The sequence below is a fragment of the Kryptolebias marmoratus genome, linkage group LG9 (genome assembly GCF_001649575.2).
Source record: "Kryptolebias marmoratus isolate JLee-2015 linkage group LG9, ASM164957v2, whole genome shotgun sequence".
NCBI classification, from domain to species: domain Eukaryota; kingdom Metazoa; phylum Chordata; class Actinopteri; order Cyprinodontiformes; family Rivulidae; genus Kryptolebias; species Kryptolebias marmoratus.
In genome coordinates, this window is record NC_051438.1 from 18,499,988 (window position 1) to 18,520,197 (window position 20,210).

The 20,210-nt window shown below is 42.2% G+C and overlaps 3 protein-coding genes across 3 annotated transcripts; 2 read left to right on the forward strand and 1 right to left on the reverse strand.

Moving 5' to 3' along the window:
• Positions 1-3,535: 3,535 nt before the first annotated feature.
• On the reverse strand, positions 3,536-8,440 carry si:ch211-175m2.5 (uncharacterized protein LOC568697 homolog). The gene is made up of 5 exons (XM_017428292.3): positions 8,067-8,440; positions 7,807-7,971; positions 6,759-6,858; positions 5,693-5,823; positions 3,536-4,664 (listed from the first exon to the last, which is right to left on the reverse strand). The coding sequence occupies exons 1-5, from the start codon at positions 8,121-8,123 to the stop codon at positions 4,386-4,388; spliced, it is 732 nt and encodes a 243-aa protein (XP_017283781.1). The 5' UTR covers positions 8,124-8,440; the 3' UTR covers positions 3,536-4,385.
• Positions 8,441-8,721: 281 nt separating this feature from the next.
• polr2g (RNA polymerase II subunit G) lies at positions 8,722-11,524 on the forward strand. The gene is made up of 8 exons (XM_017428294.3): positions 8,722-8,871; positions 9,015-9,124; positions 9,337-9,496; positions 9,649-9,699; positions 9,817-9,882; positions 10,097-10,168; positions 10,963-10,996; positions 11,200-11,524. Exons 1-8 carry the CDS (start codon positions 8,860-8,862, stop codon positions 11,211-11,213), a joined length of 519 nt encoding a protein of 172 aa, XP_017283783.1. The 5' UTR covers positions 8,722-8,859; the 3' UTR covers positions 11,214-11,524.
• Positions 11,525-11,643: 119 nt separating this feature from the next.
• On the forward strand, positions 11,644-17,929 carry eef1g (eukaryotic translation elongation factor 1 gamma). Its single transcript, XM_017428291.3, has 10 exons — positions 11,644-11,738; positions 12,561-12,719; positions 12,894-12,957; positions 13,358-13,500; positions 13,617-13,760; positions 13,865-13,994; positions 14,196-14,400; positions 14,941-15,113; positions 16,161-16,285; positions 17,557-17,929. The coding sequence occupies exons 1-10, from the start codon at positions 11,727-11,729 to the stop codon at positions 17,713-17,715; spliced, it is 1,314 nt and encodes a 437-aa protein (XP_017283780.1). The 5' UTR covers positions 11,644-11,726; the 3' UTR covers positions 17,716-17,929.
• Positions 17,930-20,210: the final 2,281 nt, after the last annotated feature.

Here is a 20,210-nt window from a genome sequence, read left to right on the forward strand (position 1 = left end):
CAGTTTTATGCAGCTTCACCCCCCAAAAAACCCCAAAAAACGCAACTTTTCTCGACAGTTTTTTGGTCATGGAATTTGCAGAGTTTTCCCAAACTCAGATCGAACAGAATTGAAATATCTCTACTCCAGACTTTACATGTAGCTAAAGAGGCAAAGCTTCACTCAAAGGGGGAATAAAGTTCAGCACTACAAACATTCATCATCAGCGATTATCGCTTGGATTTAATCACAGAGCCACAATCTTTACCTCGTCGGAACAACACAAAGAAAACTCAAAGTTTGATAATTGGTTATTTGCTAAGCTGTCAGTCATGTGTCATGGCACTGATACATTTTGTAAGCTGGGTGCTTTTTTAATGACTGAAAGACGGGCCGTCGAGGTATAGCCATTTTTGTGTTCTCTGAGTTTAATTAGCGGTGGCAGCCATCTTGAATTGAGTTCACTTCCAACGTTAATCAGCTGTAGATGTACGCCAAACGATTACTTTCCGAAAGTTTCAATAAAATCCATCCTGTGGTTCATGAGATATTTTGCTAACAGACTCACAAGGCTGACTCTAACAGTTAACGCTAAAGTTTAAAGCACAAATCTCATGCGATCTGTTGCAGCTTACAGTATGAGTTAGGGGTGACTCTTAGCTACTACCATACCAGATTTGACCCCGATATCTGCAAAACTGACCGAGTTCTGACCATCCTTGTGTTTGACGAAATGGATGAGCTGTGGCGGCCATCTTGAATCGAGGTGGCAACGAAAGCTAATCAGCTGCAGATGCACATCAGATGATTACTTTCTGAGAGTTTAATTCAAATTCATGCAGTGGTTTGTGAGATATTTTGCTAACAGACATGAGCAACCACGTGAACACTTGCCTTTTAGTGGTGGACGGTGAGCAGAGCTGCTTTTGTTTGGGGCAAGAATTTAAGATGCTCTTCTGGTTTTTTTTGTTTGTTTGTTTTTTTTTTCTCTTTCTGCTTTTCTTTGGTTTGTCCAGACGGAGCTCGTAACGATTTCCAGGACTTCCTCTGCGGGCCAGAACCAAAACACAAGCTCCGCAGTCTGAGACACACGAGACACTTCTGTCCCTCAGCTGAGAGACGGCAGGAAACACACACACACACATTCATGGCCCACCCAAACAAACGGGCATGTGAGAGAAGCAATCTGCCAAGTGACGATTTCGCCAAGTTTCAAGGACGAACCACAGAGAGAGCAGACTTCTGAAATTATTATGGGATGGATTCAATCACCATCCGAAGCCTGAAACACAGGGAGAGGGAGGGAGACGGGATTGGGGCCAAAGCTGCAAACACGCCAGCGATGGAAGTCTGTCCTGAGAGCTCGGCTTCACTGACACTTCGTTCATGTTGTAGACTGAAACAAGAAACACACACAAAAAAATCTACTAATGATTCTTTCAGTTTTGTTGCCATCAACACGCTGATCCGTGATGTAATCTGCAGGCAGAAAATCATCCGAGTGAGCGTGAGCTTGGATTACGACCGCAGCACTAATCTGAAACACTTCGGCTCGTCGCAGCTTCGGCTTCTGTCTCATGATGACAGGACACATTAAAGGCCTGGTATTCCTTGAGGGAATGCATATCGCCCGCCGCCTTTCAGGCCATGACTTAGACTAAGATCATTTCATGTAATCTTGAAAATGATGTCATGTAAATTCATAATATCACAAGATGTTACACTCAAAGTATGCGTTGTGAATGACTCCCAGCGACCACCACATCAGGTTTTAGCTCAGTATCTGTAAAACTGGCTGAGATATAATCATTTTTGTGTTGGCTAATATCGATTGACTGTGGCGGCCATCTTGATCTGGCTTGACTCCAAAAGTTAATCAGTTGCAGATGTACATCCAATGATTACTTTTTGAGAGCTTTATTAAAATCTGTCCAGTTGTTCATGAGATATTTTGCTAACAGACACACACACTGTTGGTGGCGGGTGATAAATTAAAATCACACAGCCTCTTCAGAACAGCCCAGTCTAAAGCACTTACACACGCAGCACCGTTTGGTTTGAGAACCAGCCTGTGTTTGGAGGCTTTGCACACACGTTCTTACCAGCAGCGGACGCCCTCCTCACAGGGACCGGAGCGCTCTCGTCCTCGCGAGCTTCCGTTTGCTCTCGCTCGGTCAGAGCTCAGCCCTTCCGCCCGTCTGCGTTTTCTTCAGCGAGTCACAAACAGAGCACGCCGTGAGCCGCTCTGATCCAGAGACTTTTCTGTTCTACGATAAAAGCAGTACGTTCACCCTTTACCTCGTCTTCGGGGAAATACTACCGGTTCACATCAAACATTACTGCCACGCTATCTGCCGCAGGTAACCCCTTTTTACCTGTGACCTTTGACCCCACAAACCTTGAAACCAACACCTTCGACCCACGAGGTGTCCAGCTGTGCAGTTTGACGTTCCTCCATTACACTGCTGCAGAGAGAACAAGCTGATCTGTAACCTTGACCTTTGACCCCGTCACCTTGAAATCAACAGGGATCACCCTCGACCCACGAGGTGTGCGGCTGTGGAGTTCAACACTCCTGTTACACAGCTGCGGGGTTAAAGCACAGGCTGATCTGTGACCTTGACCTTTGACCTTAATCAGACCACCACTAAAATCTTATCCCTTCTTCCTTGCAGCGCGTTTGTTTCCTGAAAATTCATGAAAATCCATTCAGAACTTTCTGACTACGAACAGATTCTCATGACAGACAGACAGCCACTACCAAAAACCTGCCCTTCTTGGCGGAGGGAACAACACAACAACACACCACGGACGACTTTCAGGTGCGATTCTCTGAACTGACACCGAGAACTCTGCAGAAATCTGACTGAAAGGAGTGTCGCACCTAACACTGATCTGAGATCAGACCTGTGTGTGTGTGTATGTGTGTGTGTTCCTCTCTGCGCTGACAGGAGCTTCAAAAAGGAAACGCTGCAGATTAGCACCTTGAGAACCGATTCCTCCGTCGGCCGGCGTCTCTTTCATCTGCAGCTCTGACTGAATTCATGATCATTTCATGTTTTATCTGCCAGTTCTTTACCGTGGATCCCAACAGGACGTACGGGACCGTAGCGCCACCTGGTGGGGACTCACAGCTCTGAACGCAATTTGATCACGGCAGCTTTTATTTAGAAGGAAATCATCAGGACTTCTTATTGAAAGATACTGAAATGTATATTATAAATCAATGATTCCCAAACATTGGGGTCGGGACCTGGAGGATAATCTCCAAATAACAAGTTACAATTAAAAACCCACTTTTATGATATATTTACACCATAATTGTTACAGAGAATTGAAATAGAAGTTATTTAATGGTTTAAAAAACAGCTAAATGGATGCTAAGACTGTTTGTGTTGTCATTATGCCCTTATGTAATAGGACCATTAGCACTTTTGCATATTTAAACAGCCAACAGATGGGGTCACACACCTTTGTCACTGTTATTTTATGGGTCGGAAGCTGAAAAGTTTGGGAACCGCTGCTATAGAAGATTTGATATTTTTTTCTCAATTTATTCAAAAGAAACATGGAAGGCAGGTGAAAAAAATCCTTTCCCCATAAGCTTTAAAACACAATTTCTGACATTAAGAATGGTAACTTTTCATGCTTTTATTGGCCGAGAGATGAAAACTCAAAAATAAACAGGTTTGATGACGAGGTGTGATTTCATCTGGTGAACAACGAGCCGATGTCCGGCGTTCCAGAGGAAAGCTGGGTTTAATACAGAATGCAGCTTATTTTACTGCCATTCAGTAACAAATATGTCCCCCCACCACCACCATTTAATTTAAATGTTCCCAACTCCTCCGTTACATGATTTTTCCATGGTCAAACAAAAACTCCCAGAGTAAAAACAAAAAAAAAAAAAAAAAAAAAAAAAAAAAAAAAAAAGAAAAAAGTGGAAAATGACTCACTGTAATGACTAATACATCAAAATGTGCCCCAACAACACCACACACACAAGTGTAAATATCTCATCTTTATAGTTCGTCTTTATCATCAATATTCTGAACATTTTGAAGGGTTTTAAGGATTTAGAAACTAATCCTGTTTGTCTCAAGATTTTTCTGGTTGAAATTAATGAGCTGCTTATCGAATCCGAAGCTTTAATTTCATGTCTGTCATGTTTCTGACAACACTGACCCCTCAGCTTGGCAGGATCTAATCGAGACGGTAAGATTATTTTCAGTAAAAACAATCGTTTTTAATTTCTTGTCAATGGCAAACCACGTCTCATTTCACTGCAAAGAGCCTTAAATACACCTGTAACAGATTTTTGGTTGCGGTGTCGCAGCTCATGAATGACCTCTAATAGTATTGTCAGTAACAATGTTCTGTTGTTGCCCACCCCCTCACTTCTCGTCCTAGCCTTGCCTGTTGCTGCTCCTGTCCCGCGGCATGCGGCCCATGGTGAAAAACTCCTCGTTGGGCTTCATGTCGGTGATGTGGGCCAGGCGGTTGGACATGGCGAAGAAGGCGGCGATGGAGCCAATGTCCCAGGCGTCCTCGCGATCGAAGCCGGCCTCCTCCAGGGCCCGGAAGTGCTCCTCTGTGATGATGTCGCAGCGGCACACGGCCATCGCAAAGTCCAGCATGGCTACCTCCCGGGGGGAGAGCTCCGCCGTCTTGTAGTTAATAATGACCTGAAAGCCGGGGAGAGGGTTTGTCAGAAAATAATAAAAACTAATTTGACTTTTTCCAAAGCTAGTGTGTTTAAGTCAGGGTGGACAATATGTTGTAAATGATTTAATAAAACGGTGTAAAACTGTCTGTAAAACATCATTTAGACAACATAAAACCATCAGGTCAAATTTCACACAACGTAAAGGAGAAAAGAATCACGGGGTAAAAATGGTGTGAATCAGGTTAAATATTTCTCCAGCACAGAGAGGGTCAGCCATCCAGTTACCCGGTCATTAATCTTTTTCGCCTTATGAAACATAAACAACATTACCGAAACAACAATTCTCCTCACATCTTTAAAATACTTTCAGCTGACAGCGTGCACGGGTGGAGAGACTGCAAAGAACGTAGCTGCTCTGAAGATTAGCGTTAGCTTATGATCCTGTTGCTGTTTGGCTGCCAGATGAGCGTTCTGTGCTGCTCCATCGTTGTATTTTGAAATACTTTCAGATCCGCAGACATTTTGGCAAGTTACATCACATCAGCTGCCGTATTATGACTTCAGCACCGCAGACGTTAAACCACTGACAGTAGATCAGATCACTAACAAAGACCAGGAGCGGAGAGCGGTCGCTACTCCCACACTGATCCGTTAAAAATACCATGATCTGTAGTCCGATCTGACACTTGCAATCAAATAAGAACAATCCCTAGGTTGTTTGGAGTAAAAATATGTTGTATAACAGACATGGGAATGTTAATGCACTGCATAAAAAAGGCACATCAGGAAAAACAGCGTTAACGGAGTTAAAGCTGAGGGTATCCTGAGCTGCAGATGTGGTTTAATCCTCTCTGCCTCTTGTTCCAGGTGCTAGTTTTCTGTTTCCACTTTGTATTTACATTTTGTGACTCGTGTCTTGGACAACAAAACATATAACGACAAAATCCATCAACAAATGACAAATCATCATTTCCTAAACATATCAGTACCTTTTACCCGTCTCATGACTGCGTTAACTGTGCCAAGCATCGGCCTTAAAGAGCCTACCTGTTCAGAAAGGCTGGGTTTCTTGGAGTAGATGCGGTGCAGTGCACTGTGGGACACCACACAGTAAGGACACTTGTTGTGAGTGCTGGTTACAACTATTATCAGCTCACGATCTGCCTTGGTTAAACTGCCTGTGAGAGAATAAATAAAAAATAACCCACTCAAAAAAAGCATTAAAGAGCAGAGCATCAAAGCTGGCTGTGGTCTAAACACACTTTTCTGATAAGAGCTTAAAAATATCATGCAAGATCTGGTTCAAGTTACAAAAGATATGGATCCTTTCTTTCAGAAATGAGAAGCCCAGCACTTTGTGAAGGAATGCATATCACCCTCTGCCTCTCAGGACAGCGTTTCAAACTAAAACCATCCTATGATGTTTTAGCTGATGGTCAAACCTTGTAAATGACCTGATTCGTTAATGTGAGATCTCCTGAGATGTGTTGGCGCTCACAGAACACCACGGAGATGACTCTCAGTTACTACAACACAGCATTCAGCTGCTTCTGTGTTGGTTCATGTAGATGAGCTGCATTCAAACTGGGGCGACTCAAAGTTAATCAGTTGTAGATGTACAGACAGCGATTCGCTTCTGAGTTTCATTAAAATCCGAGATCACTGGATGTACATCTACAACTGATTAACTCTTCGACTAAATCCAGTTCAAAATGGCCATCTTAGCTAATCAACATTAGCCAACACAAAAATGGCTACAAGCGGGTGATATGCATTCTTCCGAAGACTGTGAGGCCTTTAACGTAACTCTGCTTCTAAACAGCTGCACTTGTTTCTTGAATCGGTTGAACACAGACTGTTCCTGTAGATCAGGGGGGTCCAATCCTGGTCCTAGAGGGGCCTCCATCCTGCAGGTTTTACCTGTTTCTCTGCTCCAACACACCTGATTTGAATCAATGGGTGATTAACAGGCTTCTGCAGAACATGAAGAGGTAATTTAACCACTGAGTCAGGTTTGTTGGAGCAGGGAAACAGGTAAAACATGCAGGATAGTGGCCCCTCCAGGACCAGGGTTGGACCCCCCTGCTGTAGAGTAATAAACTGAAGTCCGAACCTGTCTCCTTGTTCATCAGCTCGTTGTAGTACGTGAAGAAGGACCTGAACTCTGCTGGTCTGTGAGAGAGGACTTTGAAGACATTGGGCAGAAAGCCTCCCTGCAGAGCAGAGGTAGATTATTGCAAAACTGTGTAAAGTTAAGGTCAAAGTCTGAGATCTTTATTTTCCACGTTCATCTTTTTTCTTTTTTTTTTTAAAATTGAACTACTTCTGCATTCTTTGTACCGTTTATATTCAAACGTACAGGTGATGTAACTTTTGGTTTTTGAAACTTAAAATAATTAAAAATGAATATCCTCAGAAATCCACTGAGATGTCTTCAAATGCTTTAAAAACATTGTTGTTTCAGAAATCTGCTTTAGCGGACTTGCTGCACTTTTGAAAAAGAGATTTTTAATCTTTTAGTTTTTGTCTAGTTAAAGGTTTAATAAAAGTCTTTAAGCTACTTTTAGCTTTAGCTACCTTTTTGTTACTTCTAGCTAGCCTTTTGCTACTCTTTGCGTTAAGCTAGCCTTTTGCCTCACATCTAGTTCTGCTACTTTTAGCTAGCATTTTGCTACGCTTAGCATTTAGCTAGCCTTTTGCCTTGTATCCACTGTTCTCCTATCAGCCTTTAGTTAGCTTGTTGCTACATTTAGCTAATCTTTTGCCATTTTTGTCTACAGTTCTGCTTCTATTAGCTAGCATTTTGCTAGCCTTGTGCTACTCTTAGCATTTAGCTAGTCTTTTGCCACTTTTTTAAGCGTTCTGCTACATTTAGCTTTTAACTAGCCTTTTTCTACTTTAGCTACAGTTCTGCTGCTTTTAACAACCGACGTGCAACCAACATGTTGCAACTTTTGACCACAGTTTTGCTAATTTTAGCCTTTAGCTACAGTTATGCTACTTGTTTAACCTTTAGTCGCCCCATTCTGCTCGTTTTACTCCTTCAAGCTTCTGTCCTTTTAGCTCCAACCTAAAACAACCCTCGAGCAAATTTCTGCAAAGTCATGCAGCGTCAGCTCAGTGTTTTCGCAGAGGAAAACGCCACCGTCCCTCCAGCTTACCTTGGTCTCCACTTCCTCCATGATCTCCACGATATCGTAGGGCAAATCCTTCTTGTTCGGAACGGGATAGCGGCTGATTTTGTCCGCAGGGTGGTCGCTGGAGGACAGCCTGTTCCCTGCTGCCACCTTACCCCGAAACAGCAGGCGGCCCGACCGGAGAGACCCCTGCACACAAAACACAACAGCCAAATAAATGATAATAAAAAAACAGAGACAGTAAACTTTACAGCCACGACACAGACATGTACTCGACTCCTTACGAGCTGTGTAGACACAGGAAGACGAAGCAACTTGGAGACGAGGTTAATCGACGCCATGTCGTAAGCAAGCGGAAGAGAGGACCAGTTTGAGAGTAACTTTAGCCTCAGTAAAATATGATGCTCTCCAGATTATCCGGGAAGAAAAAAGAAGTTAAAACATTGTTTTTATAAACTTCCAAATGCAGCTGAATCCAAGCTATGCGTCAGTCGTTCTAGCCCACGACAGGCTGCTCTAATCAGATCCGAGTTATCCTTGGTAGTAAATTTTCTGGATTCTTCTCAGCCTCTGGGGCCAAATACGTTTATTTTCTCTCGTTCGACGATTTCGCCTCCTTAATGTCAGACCCAGACGTTATGAGTTAGGAGAAAACAGCCAATCAAAGCACAGCTATGGATCACGCCTGTGTGTGTGTGTGTGTTTTTTTAACGCCCCCCTGCAGTGACACCTCTTCCCCGCTAGGGGCGGTGTGTTTGCGCGCTGACAGTTTTTTCTGTGTTCGTCAAAAGGCGTTTTTGACTGAAATAAACTGTTGAATTACTTAATATCAATTAAAGTTGTTTAAAAAATGCGATATCACTGAAAAGAAATTCGAAATAAATAAATACATTTATTTTTATGAAGACAAAGCAACGGCAAAACAAAAGTTCACAGATCACCCTTTGACCCGGAAGAGGTTTTTTGCTTACAAAAAAAAATCCGTCAGACTTTCATAGTTCTCATTCAATACCGTGCTCAAGAAACAACTTGCATATCTATTCAAAGATATATTATTGTTTACAGAGGAAATAAGTAATGTTTTATCACGTAAGTGTGCGCTTTATTTTCTTAACACAGACCGGCTGAGAGTGATTTATAAATGTTTTGCAGCGTTTGTTTGGCATCCTCGTGTGTTGGTGATGTTAGCCTTCAGTTTTCCTCAAAAGAAACGCCTTCGTGTTTGTTTACAGATTTCTTTGGAGCATGAAATCTTGCTCCATCCCAGGTACTTTGGGCCCAATCTACTCAACACCGTGAAGCAGAAGCTGTTCACAGAAGTAGAGGGTACTTGTACCGGCAAGTGAGTGGCATGATATTAATCTACCATTTAAGGAGAATTATTTTAGTCTAACTGGGTTTTATTATGATTTGTGGCTTTGAGTACAATTTTTTTGCCATCCTGAATGCATGAATATACTCAAACAAGATAGTATTATCTTTTATATATTTTTGTCTGTGTTAAAAATTTTACATGGTGATTTTTATTTTCTATTTTTTCTCTCTGTTTTCCAGGTATGGTTTTGTCATTGCGGTAACCACCATTGACAACATCGGGGCGGGCGTAATTCAGCCAGGCAGAGGTTTCGTCCTCTACCCAGTCAAGTACAAGGCCATCGTTTTCCGTCCATTTAAGGGCGAAGTGGTGGATGCTGTCGTCACTCAGGTCAACAAGGTGAGGTTGTTTTTAACAATGATATTAACACACTCATTTTCATGTGGTTTTTCACACAGACCTTCCCTTTTGGTGGTCACAGGATGTTTTACTATTTGGACACAACAATTATAATATAAATTGAAAAAGTTAATTTTGTCTGTCTCTTGCAGGTTGGGTTGTTCACAGAAATTGGTCCCATGTCTTGCTTTATCTCTCGCCATGTGAGCCAGTTTAACGCTTGTCGTTTTTGTTTTGTTTTTTTTGCTTAAGATACAAGGTTGAGTTTTTATTGTTTATTTATTGTATTGTATTATATTTGATGTCTTCTTATTTTTCAGTCCATCCCTTCAGAAATGGAGTTTGACCCCAATTCCAATCCACCTTGCTACAAGACGGTTGATGAGGTTGGATTATTTTTTAATTAATTTTCATTTCTTTGCCACAAATTAAAACAATCACACTGAATAAAAGTGTTTAACTCACCTTAACAACTGCACAGAGAGTATGACACAAAATAAACACCATAAATTCTGCATGTAAAGTGCCTAACCTCCTGCTTTTGTTCTGCTCAGGTAGTTTTAACATTGCTGTCTGACATTTAAGTATCCTTTTTTTAAGGACATTGTAATCCAGCAAGATGATGAGATCCGGCTGAAGATTGTGGGAACAAGAGTCGACAAGAATGATATTGTAAGTGTAGTTTTAATAAGGCTATCAGCCTACTTTTTTTGTCAAACTTGCTGACAGAACACTGGGAAATGCTGCCCATTAACCAAACCTTCTGATGTAGCTGTACTTTCTTTATTTTAACATTAACTTCACTGATGTTAAAAAAAAAACAAAAAAACCCTGGTAAGTCTCTGAGGCCGAACACATTGCATTAAAACATCTTAAATTAAAGGCCAAGCATTACCGGGAGAAAACCTGACAGTTTTTTTTTTTTTTTTTAAACTAAGATCATTTTATGATGAGAAGGGACGGAGTTCTGGCCATTTTAATGAAACCTTGTAAACGATATTATGCACAGTCTCATGCGTGATCTTGCGAGATGTGTTAGCTGTCAAAATATGTGTTGAGGACGATTCTCAGCTACTACCACACCAAATTTTAGCTAAATATCTCTAAAATTGACTGGGTTAGAGCCATTTCTGTGGTTTCTGGGGTTGATTAGCTGTGCTGGCCATCTTCAATTGGGTTGACTCAGAAAGTTAATCAGTTGTACAGCCAGTGATTACTTTTTTTCTCCAGTGGTTCTTGAGATATTTTGCTAACAGACAGTGTTGACTTTAACTGTTAATACAAAGAGGTTGCTCTAAAAGGTGCTGCTACTCAGACAAAAATAATTTTACACACAGCCCCTCAGGCGTTTTAATATTTAATAAAGACACTTCTATAAGTTTGTGTTGTGCAAAAGGCATACCACTGTGGCTTTAAGCAAAAGTAAAACAAACAGAGTTTAAAAACAATTTTTCCTTTTTTTCCAGTTTGCCATTGGATCTCTGATGGACGACTATCTGGGTAAGTTTTGTTTAGGTCACAATTCATCATTAAATACTTGGTCTACTTCTGTTTATGTCATGTAAAATACACAGTTCTTCACAGTAAGAAGGGTTTAGTTTGTAATGCCAGTAGCAACAGTTTGTTGTTGTACTGTTTGTACTGTTTTATATTTCACTGAGTAACTGGTCGGTAAACTTGTCTTCATTTTATTGTATTTTCAGGTCTTGTGAGCTGATTTGTTTCTGTGGAGCACACCCGATGGGACATTTTTATGTAGTAAACTAAACGATGTCTTTGTTCATATTAATTATTTTTCTATACTTCAGATGTAATGTTTGACTGCAGCCACTTACTGGCTAGATTTGCAGATTTTGTTTTTGAAATTTTTAAACAAATGCTGTGGATCAGTACATTTTATGTCTAACAGTACATGACCTGTCCACAGGAATGGTTTAGTTTTTGTTTCTGTAAAATTTATAGTTTCACTTTGTTTAATTGCTGTTTTATTTCTGGACTGTAATAAAGTGTTTTTTTAATTTGTTCGAACAAAGCTGTAGCCTTATCTGATTCCGCATTTAACATTTCACATATTATATAATGATGTTTTTGGTGAAACGTGGCAAAATCTCAGTCCAATCTTGCCAACTTCTGACACGCAACGTGAACGCGAACGTCTCGGGGACGCGCGCGTCTCGTGTGCGTAAATACGTCACTGGAGCGCGCCCTCGTTCTTTCTCTCGTCCTGAAGATGGCGGCAGGGGTGAGTAAGATGGAGAAACGGCCGTCCGTGGAGCTTTATCTGAAATTTACTGCCACAATCCGGCTAAAATCAGAGCCATCTGCACTGCTACGTAGTCGCCCGTTGAACAGATACCAATATCCCACCATTTAGCGGCTGTTTTATGGTTTATTTACAAAGAAATCTCGTGCAGTGTTGCGAGCGAGTTAGCTCTTGCTATCTTACCGATTCATTGAAATTGCTAACTCAGGGTTGTGCCACGTTACCTTAACTGATTGAGGTTCTTAGGTCGTGTTTTTAACGTTTCAAGCAGCTTTGGTCAACCTTAAGACTAAAGCTGGGTTTATTCATCCCTAAGTTTTATCTGTATCAGAGTTTAGTTATTTCGAAAGTGCTTTTATGACCGGAATTGATGGCTAGTTCAGCGTTTAAAACAGGCTTCAAGCCACACGAGCTAATAAATGTTAAAGTTCAGATCTCTGGTCCTTGTTTGTCGCATGTAAATTTGTTTTAGAGTTGCACTTTGTCTGGGCTTTTCGCTCAGTCATCTTTAAATAGCCCATCGTCTCCGGTGCGTGGCTTCATTTATTTGTCAGGATTCCAACAATCCTAATCAACTAGCTTGCTAAAATGTTGGTTATTATACCTTTACTCGGTGTTATCTTGTTTTAGACGTGTCACTATATTACTGATAACAGCTGTTTTATACTTTATGCAAATTAATCTACTTTGTCTTGAGCTTACTTATGTTATAACTTGTAGTCAACTGGATTGTTTGTAACAAAATAACCTTAAGGTTGAATTTTATGTTGTTAAAAGCTATTTTTTCTTTCTTTCTTTCAGACTCTGTACACATACCCAGAGAACTGGCGGGCCTTCAAGGCCCAAATCGCAGCCCAGTACAGTGGTGCTCGCCTCAAAGTTGCCAGCAGCTCTCCTGCCTTCACCTTCGGGCAGACAAACCGCACCCCTGCCTTTCTCAACAACTTCCCTTTGGGCAAGGTGAGTGAAAACTGGGCAAGCAACTCGAGGCGTTTGTTCCTTTCTGTGTAAGCAGTCCTTTAATAAGCTTGACTACGTTATTGTTGCACAGCCAACAATAATGTAGTCCGGTCACTTGCTTCTCTTGAATTTCAAAACAATCCAGATTAACCCAAACTTTGTCACTTTGTGCAGGTGCCTGCCTACCAGGGAGATGACGGTTTCTGTCTGTTTGAGAGTAATGCCATTGCTCACTACCGTAAGTCTGTTTGAGCTGAATGATTACTGTTAGGAGCTGACTGAACGGTTTAGTGCAGTTGTTACTCAGCCATACTGATCAACGGGAGACGTTTGATTGAAGAGTGGTCAGTCGTAGCTGGTCAATGCATTGGAACATTTGCTGCTGCATTGGTGTCATTTCACCGTCTGATCTTCTGGACGTCACTTTTAGGGAATGAGAACGAGGCCAATGTTCAAATTTTTGTAGAACTTATTTTAATGCGTTTCACATATACGTATTAATGCTTACATTCAGAAACAAACACTGCATGCTATGAAATCGTGTTCTTTGTTACAGTAAATTATCAGCTGGCCCTGGGAATAAATGACTTGGTTGGTTTATCAGCATCAACGGCTAACGTCTGACCTTGCAATTCCAGTGAGCAATGATGCCCTGCGCGGTGCCACTCCTCAGGCTGCTGCTCAGGTTCTGCAGTGGGTGAGCTTTGCTGACTCGGAGATCATCCCTCCAGCCAGTGCGTGGGTCTTCCCCACGCTGGGGATCATGCAGTTCAACAAGCAGGTGTGCAGCTCTGCCTTTCTCTAGCCCAAGGGAAAAAAAGTAGTGGTGATAAAACATTGGCTGCAGTACAACATGCTTATGGGTTTTTTTTTTTTTTTTTTTTTTTGTCTGGACAGGCTACAGAGCAGGCCAAGGAGGACATCAAGAAGGTCCTCGGGGTGCTGAGCCAACACCTGAACACCCGCACCTTCCTTGTAGGGGAGAGGGTCAGCCTTGCTGACATCTCTGTGGTCTGCTCCATGCTCTGGCTGTTCAAACAGGTTTGGCACCCACGAAGCAGCCGAGTTGTACTGTTGGCACCGCTTACAGCGTTTATTGAATCAGGACGCTTCCCACGAGGATCTGACGTCTGTTTGTTTTGCAGGTCTTGGAGCCTTCCTTCCGTCAGCCTTACCAAAATGTGACCCGCTGGTTTGTCACCTGTGTCAACCAGCCCCAGTTCAAGGCCGTGCTCGGAGAAGTCAAGCTCTGTGAAAAGATGGCGCAGTTCGACGGTGAGTCACCGGCAGTAAAATCCGAGGCGGTGCACATCCAAGGGATGGTTGAGAGACCATAAAAGAGCAAAAGGCAAACAATTGTACAAATAAGTAAAACACACACGATTTGTTTTTATAGTCCTAACCTGAGAGTCGTTTCAAATGGATGACCGCAACATTTTTTGTGTAAGAAGTAACACCGTCGTTCTGCTCCTCCAGCCAAGAAGTTCGCTGAGATGCAGCCCAAGAAGGAGGCCCCTGCCAAGAAGGAGAAGGGAGGAAAAGAGGCAGCCAAGCCCCAGGAGAAGAAAGAAAAGAAAAAGGAGGAGAAGAAGCCTGCCCCAGAGGAGGAAATGGATGACTGCGATGCTGTTTTGGCTGCAGAACCCAAAGCCAAGGACCCCTTCGCACATCTGCCAAAAAGGTAAAGACTTTTTTTTTTTGTTTTTTCCCAAGAAGCAGCATCTCAGTTTAGGTTCTCTTAATATCTAAAAGGAATTGAAACCATGCATGATAAAAAGTCATTAGTGTGCAAGTTTCTGGTTAAAATCAAATGAATCTCTGTAAATTAAATATGTGGCTGGGTGGGGCGAAGTTCCTAGATGTCAAGATTTCCCCCATTTGGCTCAAGTGAAAACAGATTGTCCCCCGTCTTTGGGCAAGGCAGTGCCCATTCATGGCACCAAGGCTTTATCTGACGGGGGTAGAAAAGACGAGGACCATGTTCATCCCAGTCGTCTCTGATTTAGTGAGGAAAAAAGGCTGGTTCATACTGTGCCCACAAACAACCCTTAAACTCCGAAGCAACTTCGTCTTAAACTCTTAGAGGCGTTTAAGACGACTCAAGGAGGTTTTTTAAGATTTTGCTGCTGGACTGTACATCCTTCATTCTCTCCCCCCCTGCATGCACTGTCTGCACACTCATGACCTGATCTTTCTTTCTCTTTTTTTTTTTTTCCTGAAGCGCATTTGTCATGGACGAGTTCAAGAGAAAATATTCCAACGAGGACACCTTGACAGTAGCTCTTCCCCACTTCTGGGAGCATTTTGACCGGGAGGGGTACTCCATCTGGTATAGTCAGTACAAATACCCAGAGGAGCTCACACTTACCTTCAAGAGCTGCAACCTTATTACAGGTGAGTCAACCCGAGAGCCTTGATATAAAAGGACTAAGCTTTATGTAACAGACAGAAAAATACTGTACTTTTCTGCAAAGGACCAGTATCTTGTGATTTTTGAAGTTTTGCTCCAGTTGAGAACAGTTGAAATGTTGGCTCGTGTGACCTTTTATTCCTACAAAAGTTGTTGTCTGTGGACAAAACTATTTGGGATCTGATTTAATTCTGACCTGAGCTGTAAATTTAGTCCCAAGTTTGTTTTCAGGTAACAGTTTTTCCTTAAAATCTGATTCTAAATGAGTTGTACAGGAGTCCCAACTAAGGGAAGTTTAAGGCTTGTATGGAGGTCTCATTAATAAAGTTTTTGACATAAAAAACAAAGAATCTGAAGTACTGTATCTGTTTTAAAGAGACGTTCTTTAAACTCACTATAGTTGTGCCATAGTTGGGTTTTTGGGCTGTTTTTAGTTTCAGGGTTGGTGTTTCTTTCTAACTGAACTGAGAACTAAAAGGTGAATGTTGAAAATGCAATATGAGGGCCCTAAAAAAAAAAAAAAAAATTTAGTCTGAACAAATATATGGTTTAGAAAATTCAAGGTGCAAAAAGTGTCCCCTGTCTCTGGGCAAGGCGATGTCCTGCGATGGCAATACGTCTTAATCTGACGGGGGCAGAGCAAAACTGTAGACCCAAATTCATCCCAGTCATCTCTGATTTAGTGAGGAAAGACTGGTTCATACTGTGGTCACAAAATCCTTCACAGGTGCTGTAGTTCAGATCATCACAATAAAATGAGTGAACTTTAGTCCAGTCCTGGTTCTGAGGGGCCACGATCCTGCATGTTTTAGGTGTTTCTCTGCTTTGACACGCCTAATTTTAAATAACTGAGTGATTAACAGGCTTCTGCAGAAGAGCAGAGAAACATCTAAAACCAGCAGAATGGTCCACCAGGACCAGGATTGGGCACCTCTGCCTGCAGAAAAATTAAAGCATTGTTTCAGAAACGAAGCTGCAGTTTTGTAGACCTACATTTAGCATGTCTTAAACACCCTGATTGGTCTCGGCAGGCATGTTCCAGCGCCTGGACAAGCTGAGGAAGAATGCCTTTGCCAGCGTCATCTTGTTTGGCACCAACAACGACAGCAGCATCTCGGGTCTCTGGATCTTCAGGGGCCAAGAACTGGCCTTCACTGTAAGTAAAAGGAAGAGTCAAACACTTCACCAGGTTCTGGTTTTGACATTTCCAGATGCAAACATTTATTGGCTTCTTTTGCATAGTTAATGAACAGTTTTTTGTGTATTCAGATCAAATCCTTGGACTCTAACTGAGCATTAAAAAAACAAAACAACCCATTTATATTTGCACTGGCACATTAAAAAGACAAAAACAGACATAAGATGCAACAGAAGAACAAAAGGAAAGAAGCTGCTGGGAGAATAGGAGATGACTCATACAAATTAAAATTTAACTTCTTTTTTGTTGTTTTGGCCTGTAAACCCCAGTATAAGCACTTTAATGTTAACAGCAGATGATGCACCAAATTACAAGTCATTTTGTAAAAGATTTCCAAACAAATTAAACGAGCGAGGCAGTGTAAACTCATTTTAAAGTTTATTTTGTGTTTAGTGAAACTTAGTTTTCAGTTCTGCCTGATTTCTTTTTTTTTTTTCCTCAACATCAGCTAATGTATAATTTTATTTTTGTTTTAACTAAAGTGTAGTTAGTACTGATCGGTCGTATCTAAAATGGCCGTCCCCTGTCATTGGGCAAGGCGGTGTCCTCTCATGGCACCAAGTCTTAATCTGACAAGGGCAGAGGAAAGAAAGGCCATATTCATCCCAGCCCGCTCTGTTGGAGTGAGTGAAAGGCTGCTTCATGCCGTGGTCACAAACAGGATCCTGACATGTGGTGGTTTGATTTCTGAGCTCACAGTCCGGGGGCGTCGGCAGCTTTTATTGCTGACAAACACCCGGAGTGTGTGCAGCCAGGGGCCACGCCTCCTCTGATAATATTCCACAGAAACCAAAACTTGTCTACTGAGCTTCTAAATCTAATTAGAAGACCGAAAAAATTTTATGTTCGGATTGTTGTTGCTGTGGGCAGATTTAAGTTTAAGATCTCAGTGTAGCATTTTGTAGATAAGAGGAGTTTTCTGCGTTGTTTTTAATGAGCGACTGAAACAAATTTCTGTGTAAAAACCACAGCAGGGCATGTGATGCACGTCGTATTTCTCTTTGCATTAATTTGTTTTGCACTACGTGTGGTGACCCAGTGATAAAACACCTTGGTTACCTTCACCTGTAAATTCTTTTATACATGGTTTATTTTCCATTGTTCACATTTGATAACAAACGTGACGGTTGAGCGACTTCAGTCTGATAAAGTGCAGCGTGTAATCTGATGCTGATCTTTGTCAACTGGAGACGTCACTCTGACTCTGTGTTTATTTATTTACCTTCTAGCTGTCTCCAGACTGGCAAATTGACTACGAATCCTACGACTGGCGGAAGTTGGATCCGGACAGCGAGGAGTGCAAGACCATGGTAAAGGAGTACTTCGCATGGGAAGGAGACTTCAAGCATGTGGGTAAAGCTTTCAACCAGGGCAAGATCTTCAAGTGAGAGGACACAGAGGCAGTCAAACAAAAGCACTTTGTGCTCCGCCCCCCTCTGACACTTAAAACCTATAGACTTTCAGCCACATGTGCTTACTTTGCTGCAGAAACGACTGACAGTGTTTGAAGACAAGTGATTTTTTTTTTGTCTCAATGGCCCCCCAAAACTGGTTTTCTGTTTTTTTTTTTGTGACCTGCGAAATAAAGCATTTTCCTCAATCCCACGGAAGTGATCTGATTTCTGTTGTCTAATCTCATTCTTGAATATTTACTGGTTTGGTATGTCGTGTTTTCCAAGGTCAGCCAGGCGCTGAGCTGATAGTCCAGCAGGGCCTCATCGGTGGGAGGAGGTGTCCCTGACCTCACGATGCCCTTTAAACAGCTGAGAACATTAACGTATAATATACTAGACATTACCTACTGTTTAAAAGCTTGGAGTTGATCAAATTCAGCTGCTTCACTGACTTCATCCATCATATCTGGACCGTGGCAGCCAAATGTAGTCTTGCTCAGATCAGTCATGTGGTTCAGCCTCTGGATCTGACGCCTCGGCCGATACGCTGCGTGAAACCGGGCTCAAACCACTCCTGCTGGATAAACTTCAGCCCTTCGTTTGACAAGCAAATAGATCTGTACAGAAATGCAACAACTGTGACACGACATGAACGTGCCAAGCGTGTTGCACTTTTTTTTAAAATCACGAGCAACTGCAGAAACCTTCAGCTGAAGTCTGAAATCTGGTTCACTGTGGCTTTAAGCTCCCTGCAAGCAGCTAATGTTCCACTTCTGTCCAGCTTGACCAGGAAACATCAGTACTATTTTTATTGTAATCTAAAAAAAAAAAACGAGTTGTTTTCTTTCCTTTTCTTTATTGCACTACCCTGTTACTCCCCCAGGGGGCAGCCACAGACTTCACGTAGGAACATAAAAAAGTGACGCACCTCCAGCAGAAAATATCTGCGCAGATCAAAATGCTCTTTAAGGTAAAGGTTCTTGTTTTGAGCTGAAGGAAATGTTTGAAACACTTCTAAAAGTACTCCCTGGTCCATCAAGTAAAAATCCCTAACCTATAATTTAGTTTTTATATACAGGTTGCCCCACAAAACGTTTGATATCAGAAATAATCCGACCTGGGCGTGGAAGATTTTACAAATAGGGAAATTTTAGAGACTGAGTGAGTTCGCCACCACAGTCCCAGGGTTTTAACATACACAAACGAACGTATATACACAATTTAGTTTATTCATTTGTGATTTTTCTTTTTTTTAATTTGAGAGGAGATGCAAAAAAAACAAGTGTGGTCTGGCCACACCCGACCCGAATCCTGAAACAAACTTGTTTCAGTGCTCACTTCTGCAAGCCAGAGTCCCTTAAGAGGAAGAAGAAATGTTTTCCAATCTGCCTTGGACTGAGTGACTGCCAAAACCTTTTTTTTTTTTTTCCTTTTTCTTTTGTGCTGATCGTTGCTGCGTATAAATGTTTGTCCGAGTTAACGCCGGGCAAACAAAGCGCTCGACACACCCAACAAACCATATGAGACATTTCAGATCGTTTGTTTCAGACCGTTCCCACACCTGCTTCCTGGCGTCTCCTTGTGACTTCGCTTTAAGCTTTCTTTGTTTGCCGTGCACGGCTGCAGGTGAAACGGATGACCTGCAGCAACACACAAATCCAGTGAACACGTTTATTAATAAGCGTCTGTCATCTGTAGGATGATCTATGGTTGGGTTCATTTCTGAACTTTAGGAGCTTTTGGGTGGATTTTGTGGCTTTCAGTCTGATTCAGACCTCCACACACAGGCGTGTTCGATGCTCAAGGGAGGACTCATCTCCCGAGTGAGTCAGATTGGTCGTTTTTTCCTACTTACTAAGCATGATTCAGGACCACTTTGGCGCAGGCCGCTCCCGCCATGGTGTTGAATCAGGGCGGCCATTTTAGTTTGCTCCGTGGCCTCATGGAAATCAGAAAATGGAAATGTTCCCACAACAAGGCAAGTCCTTGAACACATGACTCACCCATCCTGTGGATCAGTGTGGAAGAGGGCTGTAACTTGAGCAAACAACTTCGCCTTCGGCGTTGCAGCAGGATAACCCTTCGATTGCTGAAAGAGCCGCGTCGCAACCCCCACCCCCCCGTCTGCCGCTGCGATCGCACGTAAAAATCAACGCGAGCAGCGAGTGTGAAATTTTAATTAATATCTCCAGGAAAGTTTCTCGTTGCTCGAGGCAACGTCAAAAACGATACAGTATCCTTCCTGGTCTTTCTTTGTATTAGGTAATTTCATATTTAACAGCAAGAAACGAGAACAATAAAGCAAACTGGTGCCAACAGCAACATTGTTTTGTTTTCTTTCAGTTCTGCCAACCGTCTTTTTTTCTGGTTTTGTTTTTCTTTAGGCCACACACCCGCTACTTATTCCTTCCACTTCTGCTCTCGGGACATTCTTCTACGTCCTTCCACGAGGAAGGTGGTGGTGGGAGGTGTGGGGGGTGGGGGTGGTG

Bases quoted from the DNA above. Each gene is read 5' to 3' on its own strand.
- si:ch211-175m2.5 (XM_017428292.3), bottom strand. From the start codon at position 8,123: ATGGCGTCGATTAACCTCGTCTCCAAGTTGCTTCGTCTTCCTGTGTCT. The intron at 7,972-8,066 runs GTAAGGAGTCGA...TTTTGTGTGCAG, and splicing joins TTCCTGTGTCTACACAGCTC to GGGTCTCTCCGGTCGGGCCG. The intron at 5,824-6,758 runs GTTCGGACTTCA...ATTCTCTCACAG, and splicing joins GCTGATGAACAAGGAGACAG to GCAGTTTAACCAAGGCAGAT.
- polr2g (XM_017428294.3), top strand. The intron at 9,497-9,648 runs GTGAGGTTGTTT...TGTCTCTTGCAG, and splicing joins TCGTCACTCAGGTCAACAAG to GTTGGGTTGTTCACAGAAAT. The intron at 9,883-10,096 runs GTTGGATTATTT...CCTTTTTTTAAG, and splicing joins GCTACAAGACGGTTGATGAG to GACATTGTAATCCAGCAAGA.
- eef1g (XM_017428291.3), top strand. The intron at 13,501-13,616 runs GTGTGCAGCTCT...TTGTCTGGACAG, and splicing joins TCATGCAGTTCAACAAGCAG to GCTACAGAGCAGGCCAAGGA. The intron at 13,761-13,864 runs GTTTGGCACCCA...TTTGTTTTGCAG, and splicing joins TGCTCTGGCTGTTCAAACAG to GTCTTGGAGCCTTCCTTCCG.